Source organism: Boleophthalmus pectinirostris, unplaced genomic scaffold, assembly GCF_026225935.1.
Source record: "Boleophthalmus pectinirostris isolate CB_2022bp ecotype Guang Dong unplaced genomic scaffold, ASM2622593v1 HiC_scaffold_19, whole genome shotgun sequence".
Lineage (NCBI taxonomy): Eukaryota > Metazoa > Chordata > Actinopteri > Gobiiformes > Gobiidae > Boleophthalmus > Boleophthalmus pectinirostris.
The window spans coordinates 19,044,437-19,062,016 of NW_026571140.1; the positions used below are offsets into that span (position 1 = coordinate 19,044,437).

At 38.9% G+C, this 17,580-nt stretch overlaps 1 protein-coding gene across 1 annotated transcript; it reads left to right on the forward strand.

Moving 5' to 3' along the window:
* The first annotated feature begins 7,879 nt into the window (after window positions 1–7,879).
* loxl1 (lysyl oxidase-like 1) lies at window positions 7,880–17,242 on the forward strand. The gene is given in 7 exon segments (XM_055154982.1): window positions 7,880–8,951; window positions 8,954–9,260; window positions 12,501–12,609; window positions 13,586–13,723; window positions 16,390–16,546; window positions 16,704–16,799; window positions 17,123–17,242. Coding segments are annotated over 7 exon segments (1,863 nt in total). The 5' UTR covers window positions 7,880–8,015.
* Window positions 17,243–17,580: the final 338 nt, after the last annotated feature.

The following is a 17,580-nucleotide window of genomic DNA, read 5'->3' on the forward strand; positions in this document are numbered from 1 at the left end:
TTTACCAATGTCATCTGGACTTTTGAAATCAGGACGTTTCGGCTGTCATCCAGAAGCCATTTTCGATCTGATGGTACTATTCTGAGGAGCTAGAATTGATATTGCCCTAAGGGGAGGGAGCTGGGATCAGTCCTGCCTCATGGTAGGAGTTATACCCTGAAACTTGCCCTTGCCCTGGCCTTGTTTACTTCCCCTGGTCTTGCTATAGACTAGTTCTTTGCCAGCATGTTCCTCACAGCAGTTTAGTACCTGGTTAGATTTTTTTTCTGCAAGTTTATGTTTTCCTGCACTTGTGAATGTGCACTTGAATTTGTGGCTGTATTAATTGCTGGAATTGCAAAGATGTGCATGAGCTTGGACAGTATCCCCAATTCAAGTAGGCACAGACATATAAGCATTCAGTCCATGCTCATTTACCAGTGTTGTTCAAAATACCTTTTAGTCATGGTTCAGTTAATTTAAACCATTTCTAAGCAACCACTAATTTTTACACCTAAGCTATCAGTTGTCTATGTAAATAATAGTAAGTCAAGCTGGTATGGAGCAATACTTCTTACCTCTGCATTAAAGTGCTTTTAATCATATTTCCTCAAATATTATAGAGTAGGGAACATTGGATATTGAATTTTAAAAGTCTGGAATGTAGCTTTGTTTGGGTCCATGCAGTGGGCCAGAGAAGTCAATACAAACAAGGTTGACAGTGCGCACATCACTGTAATAAGTAAACACATTGCACCCCCATGTGATTTATTGCCAGGCTGTGATGACATTTTGTGTTATTGGGACAAAGAAAGAGGAGCAGCCATAGGAGACAGACCGTGCATTCTCATTCTTGTGTTTCGTGCTGAAGAAAGGCCGACTTGCTTATCTCAGTAGAGGAGGAGAATCCAGCCCCTTTGCTTTGGCTGTGAGAGTTTGAAAGGTAGTGGGAAATGGGGATGAGGGGTTGTAGAGCGATAAAGGCCCAATAGGTGCACCATGACAAGAATAATAAGTTGTTCCTTGTCATTACACCTTTGGAATTTATATTTATTTTTGCAAAGGATTTCCACCTCCAGGACACAAAAGAGAGAGATGAGAATACCATTGGGATTTAAGTATGGTTATGCAATTAAATGACTTCCTCAGTTTGATGCACTAATCATTTTTGGAACTTTTATTTTACTTTACAGATTGCTATACAATTGTACATGATATTTTACTAAAGATATCCTTTATCTCAGCCTCTATCCAGTTTTTATCCAAAGTGAAATTGCTTTCTCACAGAACACATAACCTAAAGGAGTTACTGAAAGAGTTGTGCTGGTGAGCAGGCTAGTTATTGTTAGCAGTTGTAATGACCCTCATGCCCTGTTTTGCCTCCTGAAAGCAGTGAAACGTGCTTATAAACTCATCACTGCAAGAAATTTGATGCGAGGAATGTGCTTGGTTGGACCGCTGCTAACAATTTGAAACTAATTGACTAAATGTGCAAGATATTGCGACAGATTTTACATTTTCTGCAGTGATAATAATACTGCTATTGCTTTTGCTTCTAAGATGCATGCAGTGCCCACTGTTCTCTCAATAACTGCATTCACATGGAGTCAGTAAGGATCCAAATGTTTATCTCTTGCATGGGTTTTTCTTATTATTTTATTAGAACACAGTTGGCACTAAACTCATTTTGTGACAGGCTGTTTTGCTTGTTTTTCAAAAGTACAACAGTAAGTAGCTACAGGATTAGTCCCAAATACCTCAGACACACTTTGGTACTAATGCTGTGGCCCTGACACAAATGATCAACTTATGCGTCATCAGCACAGAGATTTCCATACTGAAGAAAAGTTTATTTTTGTTACTACTTCCATCAAGTGCTGTCATATGACAGGTTGAATACCATAACAATGGAATCATAGCATCTTAGTTTGGTATTACTGTGAGTGTTGTTTTGGCTATCTCTGTCTCTGTCTCTCTGTGAACATACTTAAACTATTGACTTTAGTTTGACTTCAAATCTCAGATAAAGTTGTGTATTTTTACAACCTGCACTTATTTGACTGCCAATATGAACCAGCCTACAATGTAATCATGAGGAAATGCCTTGCAAGTGTTTCGACCTGCCCGTCTTAATCCAAAATGCCAGAGCTGTAAATGGTGCAGCCCACAGCAAATATCCCTGTTGTTTTTTGGCTTGGCCCGTGCAAGTGGGTTTGCACAACTCTCTTTCCTTCTCTTAAGCACTTGGCATTGACCCCACATAGCAGTGCACATTACAGGAATACAGCACCATTCCAATGGGCCTAGGCAGCATGGGTTTGTGAAATATTTATTACACATTCCACAATGAGGAACATTTCCTGAGCGGCAGCAGTGCTTTTGAGCAAGGCAGAGTTGCTCCCAGATGTTTTGATAAGGGATTGTTTAGCAGTTGTTATTGTTATTGTAAAAGAGCATACTTGTTCTCACTGTACTCTCCAGGGACAAATAAAAGCAACACAGTGTATATGTATTTTTTTTTTTATAATAGGCTACCTAACCTCTGAAGTATCAACTGTGTAAAAGCCCATATATACTTTTTAGCCAACAGAAATGAGTAAAATAAAAGCATAATTACTGTGAGTGGGCTTGCATCTTCGCAAACCTGACTCTTATTTGGCCTGGAGGAGAGCTACTTGTCGCCATGGAAATGTTGTTTCTTTGACTACAATCTTTGACAGTATGGCAAAAAAAAACATTCATTCTCCATGGAGAATGTTCCAAGTATGGGTTTAACTTTCTATTTACATGGAATCAGGCTCACCAACAGAAAGTTACACACTGAACCTAATCAAGATTATGCAGTCCAGTTCAGAGATAAATGCTGCAATGTTTTGTATTTAAGAGAAGTTAGTGTATGCTTTTAAAAACTGTCTGTAGACATATATATATATATATATATATATATATATATATATATATATATATATATATATATATATATATATATATATATATATATGTTATAACAGTCATAGATAACATTGGTTTTACTAAAACATTTGCGCACATTATATTTCTGCTTTTGATGTTCCCTGGTCGAGGTGGTTATGTGGAATTTCCAATTATTTCAGAGTTTAACCAGGGCATAGTTAGAATTTGATGAAAAATATCCAAATCAACAACATTTATCAAATTGATGCCATTAGCAATTCACATTTATAACACTTCCTTCAACCTCTTGGTACTTATAGTTGCTCTGGTGTGGAATTTTCAAGCCGTTAACTAGTAATCAGTAGGGAAGGCTTGAGCTTAAAATGAATAATGATATCGGGTGGAGGAGGCTGGTTCTCATTTTAGAAACACAGCTACTCGGACGAGATAAGAGGGAAGAAAATAGTTGTTTCGCTTTTCTCTTATCAGTGAGAACTGCATAATGTAATCTGACTCAACAGCGTATCTGATCAATCACTCTGTCTGCAGGAGGAGGAGAGCGAGGGATGGGAGAGGAGAAAGTTGGCTAATTAAAAAATATCTACAAACAAAAGAAAACGCTTTAACACATCATATACAAGGAGTGTCAAAAGATCATTGTCTGTTCAAAAACTTTGGCCAGTAAAAGGATCATTTTGCCTAAATATTTTTCAGTAGTGAGCAGGTTAAAATGAGAGAAAAATATGGCTTGTTCAATGTGTCCACTTACCTAAAATAAAATTTTGTGCCTCTCCTAATTGAAGGAAGGATTTTTAGTTAGAGTTAGCTTATCAACGGAAGAATTCACACAGACTACATAAGAATAATAATATATCTTCTGTAATTATACTTAATTAATTGGATCAAAATTGGTTAACTTTGTTCTATTCAATCAACCTTTTATATTGAAAAACATACTGAAACATTCATTTTTGTGAGTGCTCCTGTCAGCTGGAGATATAATGGGTTCATGTGGTTCTGACAAGACAGGTTGAACAGCACGCTAATGGAATCCTAACAGCAGCTCACCTTTCAGGGCAGAATTCACTCCACACAGCCCATAAATCCATCCAGCACTCACTGCATTATTCCAGGCATTATTGTGCATACAACGGCAGGAGGCTGCTTTATGCTTTATGTTTACAGAGGCAGGGCGACTTTGTCTCCTTGTACAATGTCAGTAACAAGAGAGACAGAGGAGGGAGAGCCCTGTGTGGACAATAGCCACACGAGGAAAGAGATGGTGTCACGGTGAATATCTGTGACTTCCTTTTCATTCATTTTTCACTATAATTGGTGGGAAAAAAAACATGGGTTGTTTTTCTGTGTTTGCTGTGAAATTGTTTTTCAGATGGGAAAATGCACTGAGGCCAAGACTCTTTTCCCATTACCCATTTGTAACATTGCTGAGCTACACTCCATTCATGAAGACTAAAGCATTCTGTATAGTTTTATTTTATATTGACCCCATGAGAAATTATCACCCTAATTGGGACCCAAATAACAGTTATCTGGAAGTCTATATAGTATTTTAGAGAAACATTGTATTCTACTCTTCCTATGTCAGCTTTGGATTGTAGCTATTTTAATAGGTCTAATCTTTTCACTCTGTGGTGGATACATGTGCTTTTCATACCCACAGACGAGCAGCAGTGGTTTATATGCCAGTCACTTCCCACCATATTCACGTCCCTCAGAGACCTCATTGATATTCCAAAGAAGAGTCAAAGCTGTGTCTCAGGCTCACCTTAGTCATTAGTGAGCCCCACATGGCTGTTTGCATTATAATCTCTGATTTAGATTGTATGTTGCCCCAGTCTCCGTCCCTCGAGCTCAGGTCTCCATGCACAAAAGGCCATGCTCCTGAGACACCCAGGCTGGAATGAGCTCCTGCCTGTGTAGTTTGCATGTGCGATGAGGGTGATGGGTCATGCTCCGGCACTTTAACAGGCGGATCAGATGGACAGATTAATGCTCCCTTGTGTTCTGTCTGTATATGTGAAGACTAAATGCTGTAATAAAGGCCCTATAGAACATTGCATTACTGCAAAGGGAAAAGAGCCTTACCTTATCTGGTTCACCCTTGTTTATACGGAACGTGCGAAGAATAACTAACCTACAAACTTCAAGTCTGAGTGACAAATGATTTTAAGATTTATTGAGCTTTTCTTTCTACAATATTGCACCAACACAACAACACACAACATTCCCCAGAATAGAATTTGGACCACAAACCTTGCATTTAATAATGCAATGTGGACAACGAGTGAGAGGGCTAAAAGTCCTGACCAGTATGTCAGTCACAACTGGAAGCTTTTTTGTGTAAACATTAGACCTGTCTTTGTACGTATTCACTCATTTTATATCTGCAGCAAAAAACAACAGATCATCCACCTTAAAACCTTAAAAGGGGAGGTAAAAAGCTTCAACATAATAAATGTGATACCACTTATGCACTTTTGCCAAAAAATTTGCATACCCTGAGTTAACTGTGCATGTATTGATTTTGCCTCAAGGGATATCTTACTAAACCGTAACTGTAATTGTAGTGACCTTTAAAGAAATAAAATGGGAATATAATTCCTCATAGTATTCCTAGAAATGCAGTGTGCATACTGTGCTACATTCTGGATATAGATAACAAGATTTCCCCACTCTCCTCCAATTCTTTAGGTAGCCTCATCCAGTCATCAATCACAATCACACTCCCCTTTGTGTCAAAGGGCTGCAGGGAGGTCTGCTTTAAGATGTACCATGTAGTGCAATTATGTACCCTCCTTCTATAATCTATACCAAAGAATTTCCACTCCATTTGGTCGAAGGAACACCCCATTCCATTGTATGGTGGATTGTGGGTTTCCTAGTCCTGTCCATTACACAACTGGGTTGGTTTTTCTGCTTCAAATGACTCATGAAAATACATCACCTTTTACAGTTGAAGAAATACATAAGATACTGAAATGCATGGATAGAGTTCAGAGCCAGGACCTATATAGATGCAGATATCTCGTCTTGCATAATTCATACACAACAAACATTACAACAAAGTCAGGTAAAAGCCTTTAATTTCTCTTACATAATCATCAAATTACTCTTTGACCCACATTAAAGGTGTACTATGTAACATTTCTTGTGAGGGATCTACCACCTGCTTGTCTTCATGGAGATGTCCTTGCTCCCCGGAATTTTCCACAGTGTGGCATTAAACTAAAAATTGCAGGTGTTTTATCACAAAAAATATGCTGGAAACACAAATTCTTACTGTACAGGGTTGTTTCTGTATATATGTGCTGTTTGAATCTGAAGCTGTCTGAAAAGTGCACAAATACATAAGAGCACTGAGTTGGATCTACTGTGTATTATCCTCTGGAGGTCCAGGAAGCGCTTCTTCTGAAACATTTTTATAATTACAAATTATTATTATAATTTTGTGAACTTTTACCTAGTACATCTTTAACATTGCAAAATATGATTGTTCCACACTGCAATCCTTAAAGTTTTATCACTGCCCACTAGAGTTGTATTGAAGAGAGACAGCATGTGAGAACAAATGAGGAACTTGTATTGATAAATATTGACAGTGAAGATGAAAGAGGCGCTAAGTGTATGAGCGGGCGTCTCTTTGATTCAGTGCTGTTAAAGGTTGCTCTCAGCAGGGCGCCCTCTCTCTCTCTGGGCTTTTCTCCCATGACGCATAGTCACATCAATGCGTTCTTTCAGCCAACTTCACAGACTGCACACTGTTTCTTTGCAGACAGAAGACATATACAGCAGCTGCATAAAAACAGCCCCTCACCTCACACTTAACACTGAAGTAGAATGCTTCATTGACTGACTTTAGGGGCACTTTAATGGTCTGCCACCTTCAAGGCAGATATTTTTGTGCCTAGGCAAAGTCCCTCAAGGTCTATAACTAAGAAGAATATATAAGAGGTTCAAAAGAATTGTCCATCAGCATAAAAGTAAAGAACAGGACAGTAATTATTGAGCAAATATTCTGAACGCAGAGCTATTATTGATACGATTCAAATTCAAAATTAAAATTTATTACATGATCAGAGGTCAACTAGGAAGTCTACAGGTGTAACCTTGCACAGCAAGATGGATTTTTATGATATTTGTAAGTAAAAAATTCATGAGAATCTATCCTCTCTTATGCTCAGTAAGGTTAGAAAAATTACTTTTGAGCTGCTGATGCCTTGTAATGATACCTAAATTACCCCAGCCTGAATAACAAAAATAAGAATTTGGAAAGCACAAAATTATTAGTAGTTATTTCTCTCTGTCTATTTTTCTTCCTTTGTGCATTTAATTAAACCATCAAGGAGAAAAGTGGGTGTAGATGAAAAGTGTGTATGTGATGGATATGTAGCTTTAAATATGTACCTAATGACCTCAGTTCAATATTTTTGGGGTGGAGTGTTCGTCCCACAGTTTCCCCAAACTATAATCCTAACCAGACTCAACCAGGGTTATACAATGAGGTAATGTTGCATGTGCTGGTTTACATCATTGTTTTGATATATTCTAAACAGAAAATAATAATCTAGTTAAACTGCTTTGGTCCTAAGTAAATAATTTCATTGTCTTCCCTTAGGACATGATGCCATAGGTATTTAATTTATTTAATTATTTAAATACTGTTTCTCATCTGCATGCCATTATTGTGAATTTTATCTAGTGTAAGCCAAACTAGAACATGAAATGTCTGTTGTGCTTTTTCTCTACCTTGTCTAAATAATAAGAAAAGAATTCAAATCAGTGATTGTGAAATGTGTTTTACAGTAAGTTGTAATGTTTTTCCAGAGAATGAATGAAAATCTTGGCTGCTGCTGTTTTCGGTCCAGGGAACATTGCTAGCACTAGGGCCATGTGGGACCTCCCCTTCTAAAAAGTTTCAGATTTTTTCACAGCCCATTGTAAGTAATCAGGCAAATAGACGCTAGCAGTCATGCAGTAGACAGGCACTTCTTTCTCGGGGAGCTACGCACAGCCACTTACACGCATTCTAGCAAGCAGACAAGAAGTCAAGGGATTTTCTTTTGGCACAGATGCCCAGCAACAGCAACTTTTTAAGCTTTTGAATGTTCACAGGACACATTGCCAGAAGATTTGCAGATGCCCTCAATAAGAAGCCTATTTTGTCATCATTTCTCCACACCAAAGCTGAATGTGTCAGTGGAGGACATTTCTGTGTTGCTGACAGTTCGACAGGTGGTTTGAGTTTTCTGGTGAACCTGGAAGGATCTGCAGCCATGACTTGCACTGTATTTAAAGATAGAATGGTGCCTTTTTTTTATGCATGTTTACTATGTATTGTGCTTGGAGTGGGGCATGCTCAGGAGTCTTCACAGTCACAGAGTCAGAGCCAGGGCCAGGACAGTGCTACACCTTGGAGGCAGGTTATCCAATGGGAAAACAACGGTCAAGTTTTTAGCCTGCTCAACAGTGGAGCCGAGTATGTGCCTGCTGGGGCTAGCTCTCAGGACAGGGCACCTCGAGTGGTTGTAGCTGACTCTGGAACTCGACCCACACGTCGCCAAGGAGGTAATGTGCGTCGTCAAGCACCTTCCAGGGGATCGTCAGACACTGTTCGTGGACAGGCAAGACATCCCTTTGGTTTTGGACAAGTGCCTGATAATTGGAGGCAAACCGCAACTGGAACCGGTGGTGGTTCAACTGGTGGTAGAGGAACCTTCCAGGGATCTACAAGTTCTAGGTTTAGACCGTCTACTGGATCTACATACAATGTTCAGTCTTACCCACAGTACCCCTATCCACAACAGCCACCACAGCCGCCATTTCAACCGCTACCTTACGATCCTAGTTATGGCGAAGTTCCCGTGAGGAGTTTTGAACCACCTTTTCAACCTGTTGTACCCGGTGGTGGCTATGGAACTGGGGGTGTATATGGAGCTAACCCACCGCCAATACTTCCTGGGTCGCCATCTGATTTCACTGAGGATGGCTTCATGTACTACCCGCCCTATGGATCCGGACCTTATCCCGCAGCAGCAGCACCGCCACCACCCGGCAATCTCAGCAACCACAGCCACCATTTTCAGATGGGTTAGACCACAGATACACTCACAATCTTTATAATGGGAACTCTGGGCCTGTTGTGCCAAACCCCGCTGTCCCCAATACAGCCCAGGCTGCTGACAGTGGACCAGCTGGGCAGCCACCAATAAGAAGCCCCCAGTATGAGCAGTTTCCACCATTTGGAAGACCACAGCCACCGTTCCTTCAGCCAATTTCACCAGGGCAAAGTTCCCCCAACTCTGCGCCTGAAAGCCCATATGGGAATGTTTACCGGCCAGAGCAGAGAGGTAATGTAATCTTGTGTTATTCATGTCAAGTGCGTTTTCTTAATTTTATTTAAATTATTTTAACTTGACTTGGAAAGAAATCTTTAAAATAGTGTTGAAAATACAAAATCTGTTGACAGATTGCTGATTTGAATCACTTTTCCATTTTAAACTCTAAAGATGAAAGTTTCTCTTATATGGCAGTAGCATGTGTTTTAGGTTATTGTTCAACATGAAAACCCCCATTCAAGTCCCTTGGGAGTTCAAAGTCCTTTTCTAGTGTAATACATTTTTTTTGCAATGCTCAAAGTGGATAATATTATCTGCGTTCAACCATTTCTGTTTACAAAGCAAGCAAAGTGGACACAATCTAAATCTTTCCAGGTTATTGAAACCAGCTGTGGAGCCAGCACACAAGAACCTCTGTGTTTCTGTGCACTTCCAGACTGTGGCGTGCAGTTGAGTGAAGGTAGTGGTGACCTCATACACGGACTTATGACTTAGACAGAGCAGAGGGGTGGGTGTGCGAGGGGGTGGTTTTGTTTCTGTGTGTGTGTGCCCAAGGGGGTGGGGGGCAGGGGTCAAGAGCTAGAAGTACAGTAGTTCCTGAGGGAGGGCAAAACATGGAAAGTCCCTTTAACACATGGGGTGCATTTATTCACCTAAAAGGAACTGCAGAGAAGCATTTAATCAGTATTGTGTTTGTGAAAGAGAGTTAAAATGCAGTGCTGCTGGGAAGAGTTTTCGAGGTATTCAAAACATTCAGTCAGATTAATAAAACATTCAATGTGCAATATGTCCACATAAAGTGACCACATTTCAAATATATGACAACATTTCTGTGTTCTGTGTAATCAATTTGATACTGCAGGTCAACAAAGTATTTGCTTTAAGATTGTAGGTGTAAAATTGTATTCATCATTTTAAGGTTTAATTTTCTTTCCAATGACAGTAAGAAAATAGTTTTGTTTTTGTGACATAGTGATCAGGAAACAGGACACGCTCTGTTATGCGAGAATAGGTGCGTGTAAATTATAATTTTTTCGTAAATGATAGCCAAAAACTCTAAAGATTAATTTTGCAAGATATAATGCTTTTTTAACTTGGAAAATGTAATGAGTTTTAAATAACGGCTTCCTCATAAACCCAAAGCAATCTTTCAAATTGTCCTTAAATTAAAGTTTTTGTTTTCATGGCTTTGCATAAATCAGACACTGACATTTATTTAGCTGGAACAAATTTTTCCCAACACATTCTGTAAACTCTCATAATTAACTACTCATAATTAGCACAGATGATCAAAACATTAGCACATCATTTGGCATTTACTCATCATCCCATTGCTACACAAAGCATTCATACAAATGAAGGTCAATATTCATAATAGTTTGAGAGAAGGTATGTCCTGTAGTTCTTTCAATGTTTCCTATAGCAGATAAATGTGAGAAAAACCCTGGTGAGATTCTGTATCTTTCCTCCGTGCCCCACTTAGAGTGTAATGTGTGGCTTTGTCACATGCTGTCGGAAGCTGATCAGCTTTGGCTTCTCAATACACTTTATCCCTCGGAAAGAGACCCAATTTCACATTTCAAAAGATTAGGGCAGTGAGAACAAAGCCTATCTGGAGAGGGAGCAGAGAAATGGAGTTGAGAGCAGAAAACCTGGGCCCGCAGTGTTGACACGGTCTGTCTGCCCTTCCCTGTGTCCTGTGTGTCTGCTGGGAGAGCCATGAGCATGTTTACACAATGACTGGAAAGGTAAAGCCACTTTAAACTGAGCACGAGCAAATATCAAATACAAACCTTAATCCATCTCTAAGTTTCTCCAATTGTTTATAACCTTTTTTTTTGCTTCTTAAAGGTCACCACAAGGTCTTTTTTGCAGTATGTTTTTCTGTTTCTTTGTTTTGTAAATAAAATGAACACATGCAATACTTGTCATAGTTGATGTTTTCTTGGTCCCTCAAGTGGAAACACAGCATTGGAGTTGTTAAGCTTGAGTGTGTGGCCGGGATGACCTGAAGCAGAGTGAAGCACACACAAAAGCAGTGGGCCTTGCCGCCGTATTTCTTTTTGGAGGAAACGGTTTGAATCACTTGAAACAATTCAAGCATCCTTCATGTTGTGTGTCTCGCTCTTCAGGCTGACCTCAGGTTGTCTGCAGACTTGGGCAATGGCCCATTTTAAAAACAACATGCACTAGCCCCATTTTTTGTGTCTTTATTTTGGCTTAGCTTGCTGTCTGTTCATTTTTTAGCATCCTTTCCTATGTAATATTTTCAAGACTTTGTCCCATTCAAAAGGCATAATAGTTTGTTTTAAATTGTTAATTGCTATGACAATGGTCATAATTTTTCAACACTTTGATACCCGTGAATATTCAATTTGAGGAGCAAGAAAACAGTTTTCAAATGAGTCAGGCATGACAGCTATGGTTCTATTTTGAACATTTTCAGGTTTCATGAATAAAATAAAATTTGCTTAAGACAGTCACCTCTGTTTTGAGCTGAAGTGTGATGCATCATGGACAGTGACCAGTTGCAGGAGAGAACATGGATAGATGGACACAAAAGGCTTTTATGTTGTTGAGCACTGTAGAGGAAGGCAGTGTCTTAAAAACACTGTCATGCTATAAAAGCAATTACCTCAACAATGAGGTCATTGTTTTATCACTTTACACCACTGTTCTGTGTTGCTTTTACTACTTATGTGTAACATAATGTATTTTTAATGTACTATACATTGCAGACTATTTGAGAATGACTCTTTTTGCTCTTTCACCTGAACTCAGCCTGACTCTATGACCCACAGAGCAAAAGTGCCTCATTAAAAGCTGTGATAATAATCTGGAAAGCACAATACAGTAATTAACGGTCATTAGCTTTCTCCACTGTGACCCAGTCTGGAGCAACGGGCCCTGATTTGCTCTAAGGCCAAATTAAAGCTTCCATCAGCACCACAATAAATATCAGGTAATAAAGCAAGAAGACTAAAATGCTCTGGACGTTTTGTTTGCCAGGCTTTTATGGAAACATTTAATACACCAGAGAGCGGTCTGATCCAAACATTTAAGATGCAGCCCTATGCCAGACAAGCTACTTCAGAGATGTACTCAGTATTCCTCTCACATAAGTAAATTTATCAGTATATTAACTTTAATTTTGATGATGGCAGAATGATCTATTAGTTGAGACATAATATTATAACTACAAAATATTTAAAAAATATCTCTAATATTGCAAACTTCTCTCTGATTTTGCAGGTTTGCCTGACCTGGTCCCTGATCCAAACTATGTTCAAGCTTCCACCTACATCCAAAGAGCCCACATGTATTCTCTGCGATGTGCTGCTGAGGAAAAATGTCTTTCCAGGTAAACTATGTACAAATGTCCCAGAGCCTATTTTTAAAAAGTCAACTGGTTCTCTTGAATACTAGAATTAATGGAATTGTAACGATGATACTTGAGAAACATTTCTACATGTGACCTTTTGTATAAAGTAACATGATGCAATGATGCAATGATACAACAATTGTAAAAGTTAATTACAAAATGCAAGTATCAAACTTTACATGATTTATAACAGATTTTGTAGCAAATGCCACATTATAGGTTTTTAACCACACAGTGTCCACACAGAAAATTAATTTGCTATGAATTTAACACTAGGAAATCAATGTAATAAAATATAGTACTGAAAGAAGAGCCAAACCTGTGGTACAATGTTGCCACTTGCCTTGTTTTTATTGGCTGATGATGCACCTAAAGCCCTTCTCCTGGACCCTCTGCCTCTCTCAGAGGACACCTGTGAGTTGGCGGTGAATTGATGGAGGAGCAGTGTCCCCACAGCTCCTCTGTTTGCCCTCTTCTCATCACCAGCACAGCCATCGCTCAAAGCCCTTCATATCCTGTCTAAGTTTGCAGCAATCACCAACAGATGGGCTGGTGTAATTTGCCATACTCCAATGTCAACACCATCTATAGTAGTAGTTCTGTGAACCCCCAAAGCAAATTGTACAACACCTTTCTGACACTGTTCATTTCCTTCCTGTGTATTTAGAGTTTCATCCTCTTTGGGGATGAATTGTTGCAAACAATTCTTTTGGTCAAGACATTTGTTCTTTTTTAAGGTTATGGTATAAAAGTGCTGACTGAATACTTTTAGAGTAATTTTAAAAATATATTATGTGTTATTTTTTGCTGTCATGTTTGGCTTTTGTCTGTGTAGCCCAGTTAACTATTATAGATTGTTTACATAATCATTGATGATGATGATTAGATTATTCCAATTATTGGTTGGAGCCCTGCTGTGTGATGAACTATATTCCGCATTTGCTCTCCTCCTTAGCTCCGCCTACAGCCCTGAGACGACTGACTACGACGTGAGGGTGTTGCTGCGTTTCCCACAGAGGGTGAAGAACCGGGGCACCGCTGACTTCATGCCTAACAGACCACGTCGTACATGGGAGTGGCACAGCTGTCATCAGTAAGTGTGTAATGAGGAGCAGATCCTGGACCTAATCAGCTGGACCTGCGTTACTGGCTGCACTATCAGCTGTAACCATGGAGCCATTTTAGAGGCATTTACAGCCTGTGTCTAGCCTGATGTTATCTCAAAGGAATGCATTCAATATCTGGATGCATAGTGGTTCTGTTTGTCTTTTGGCCCATATGTGCTTTGACTGCAGTTAGAAAGTGTATGTAAAGATTTGGTTCTATAGCTTTAGATAGTATATCTCATTTTAAACAGTTACATGTTACACATTAAAACAATTAAATGTCTATCAATGTATTTTTTAATATACTCAGTCAATGGCCGCTGCCAACTATATACATGCATACACGTATGTCCTTGTAAAGATATATGTTTGTTCCAGAAATCCAGAGTAATTTGAGTCACAAATGTATTAAATTTATTCTGAATAACAACTATGCGAGTGCATGAACTGCATAGCCATAATAATATAATATAATATAATAATAATAATACAATAATACAATATGCCATATAATTCACTCTTGGTGGTAGCAAGATACTACTGTAGCCACAGTTGCTTTGTGGTAGATTAATGGAAGTGAGGCTGCCAACCTGTAACACAGGCCTCTCTGTCACCACCTATCACTCACTGTCACACCACATTCATACTAGGCCATGTGGGTAAAGTGTTGTGCTTAAGGACACAATGACAATATGCCCCCCACCGCACCTCCTATGGGTATATTGTTTTAATTTTTTTCATATTGCAAATGGTGACTCATTCAACTGTCTGGCCCCAACTCTAAACTAATAGATGTGTTATATTTCACTTGTATCCGCTCCAAATGGGACTGGTGTTATTTCAGTGGAGCTGTCGCGAGTACCAGGCCCTGTTGCTCCGTGCTCATCTTGGAGGAATGTGAGCTGGCTGTTAGGAGATTGGCAGTGTTGTAGCTGTCTGACATCAGTCTACATTTACACTGTGGTTCCCAGGAGGCACCAGGCCAAGGCAATCATTCCACTGGCTCTGTGATCACAATGACAAATCAATCTGTTTTTCACTCTGTCAATCGCATCACACAACCGCTAAAGTATGATGGCAACAATATGGTTCTTCATGAGAACACGGAGCCGGGTGTCAAATCTCTGGGGAAATAACTACTGGAAGGCCTAGATACTTTTCTGCCCTACATTCTGCCCAATACAATCTAAGATAACATTGTTGCTTCCAGTAACATCCACCAGTTTTAGTTTAGTTTATATTGTTCTTTATAAGTCTGACAATTAGTTACATCTATATTATGAATTCTCTACATTTTTGACCTGAGACAGTATGAATCTCTATAAAAGTGAAACCTGCAGCAAATCAAAAATCTTAATTGCAATATGTCTGTTGATTGTTTAGAATGTAGCTATACAAAAAAGTGCTTTAAGTCCTATCACGCAAGAATTGTACTGCTACTTACAGTTAATGCTTTTAGTCAATACCTTTCAACAATGATTCACAGTGTAGTGAAAAAGAAATCTATACCTAGATTCTAATTGATACTAATACTGAATTTACTATGCTCATTTGAGCAGGTATCAGTAGTGAAATTTTATTTTTTCAGCAGCCATTTTTGAACAATCAAAAGTGTATCAGAATTAAAAGTCCTAATACTTTTGACAATAAGGCCTACACATCTAAAGATGTTTTAATCACTGTCATTACATCAGAATAATGCACAACCTTGTCGGTTTTGCCCATGTAGTTTTCGATCATCTTAAGTGTTCTTCCTATTCCCATTTCCTATTATTAACTATTCAGACTATAATATGATTCTGAAATAATTATGTGTTGAATGGTATGTCTATTATACTAATCATAGAACATTTAGCCCTTTTCTTACTCACCACTCATCTCAAGTATGCTTTAAATGCACCTTCTTACATATTTTAACCCTGAGTGCCTCTACTGTACATGTTAATGGAAACAGGACAGTAAGGTACGTATAGTACAGAGTCAGATCAAAGATTATTGAAAACACACCTGAAAGCCTCTCTATGTTTTTTCAAATCAGTGTTGGTCAGCTGCTCAGTGGAAATTACCTCCACCCTTTCCTTGTGTTTTTAATGGCTGTTCCAGTAAAGTTTTGTCTTGTAATCTGGGCCATGACGTAAGGCAACAGCTTTTCAAGCTTTGCTTGAACGCTTATGTCACTACCAAAATATTGCACTGTGTTTGAACTTCCTTTAACATTATTCAGAACGCCAATACCTTTTTGAAATCTGAAATTACAACCTAATTTATCATACATTATCTTTTCTGTAAGGCTCATAACAGTACACATAATAGAGTAAATGTCATGAGCTGCAACTCTCACTCAGACACAAGGCACCTCCCATCCCCTCTGCGGATATGGGATAATTAACAGCATTCATACATCATTAAGGCCGTGATGTCTTGCTTCAGCTGTATTTTATTGTTGTTATTAATTAGCTCTCATTGTCCCTTTAACCTTTATAATGTGTTCTGTTATGTGCCACACCATCACATCCATTAACACGTGTTAACAGATGAGGTCAGCCAAGTGAATGCGATACAATGTTGTGACTTTGTCATTGTCTAAGTCCTGGAAAATATTATAACCAACCCTTACTGAGTCTAATCTGAGCATTTTGTGGTGTTCTTTTAGACACTATCACAGCATGGACGAATTCAGTCACTATGATTTACTTGAAGTCAGCTCTGGACGCAAAGTGGCCGAGGGACACAAGGCCAGCTTCTGTCTGGAGGACACTACCTGTGACTTTGGACATCTGAAACGCTACGCATGCACAGCTCATACCCAGGTGGGACAGCATAAACCTATCAACACCAATAAATTATACTGTGCCTTTTCAATACTGTATCAAATTTGCTGTGTGCTGCTGCTGCAGAAGTAATCTGTATGTTATAAAATATTTTCTGTGTATAAGACAATGTCATTATTCATTTGTTTTCATCCAGGGCTTGAGTCCAGGCTGTTATGATACATACAATGCTGATATTGACTGTCAGTGGATCGATATAACAGATGTTCAGCCTGGAAACTACATACTAAAGGTAGGAGCCAGATTGATGTTTGGAATAACTTTGTGGACAGAAACAGGGAGTCATTAAATCAAATTGATCTGGCTTCTGCAATAATGATGAGGTTACTAAAGTTTTCAAATGTGAAGATCTCCTGAGATTTTCTGGTTGCAGTCTTCCGTGACTTAGCTGCTGCTTTCTCATCCATCCCAATGAACACTGCATATTTCATTCAGTCAATACAAGTGTGAGCTGCACATAAATCACATCAAACGTGTCTATGCTGCACTTTAACTTTTAGACTTTTAGAATGATCATTACACATATTTGTTAAATTATATTGTTTGTGTTTTTAGCTTCAGGTCAATCCAAAGTTCTTGGTGCGGGAATCAGACTATACCAACAACGTGGTCCGATGTAACATTCATTACACAGGACGTTTTGTCAGGACAACCAACTGCAAACTGTCCCAGTGAGTATGACATTTTAATTGTTTTTCATGCCAAACCTTTAATGCCTCTTCTCGTGAAGTAACACAATTGATCCACAAACAGGGATTTCACACTCTCACTCTTAGTGGACTTAATAGGATTCAAGATGAAATATATAATAATCTAATGAGTTATGGGCTCATTTTCACTTAAGATAAATGGTCAAACTTTCACATTCTCCCTCAAAGGCAGACATAAGGAGTTTTAAAATTGCACTATTAGGAGGTATATCAGTTGCACTCAGAGCTACTTTATTGCCTATTGAAGACAAGCTCTTGGGCAAAGCCTCATTAGGTTCAAATGCCCAGGTGCAATATGGTTTG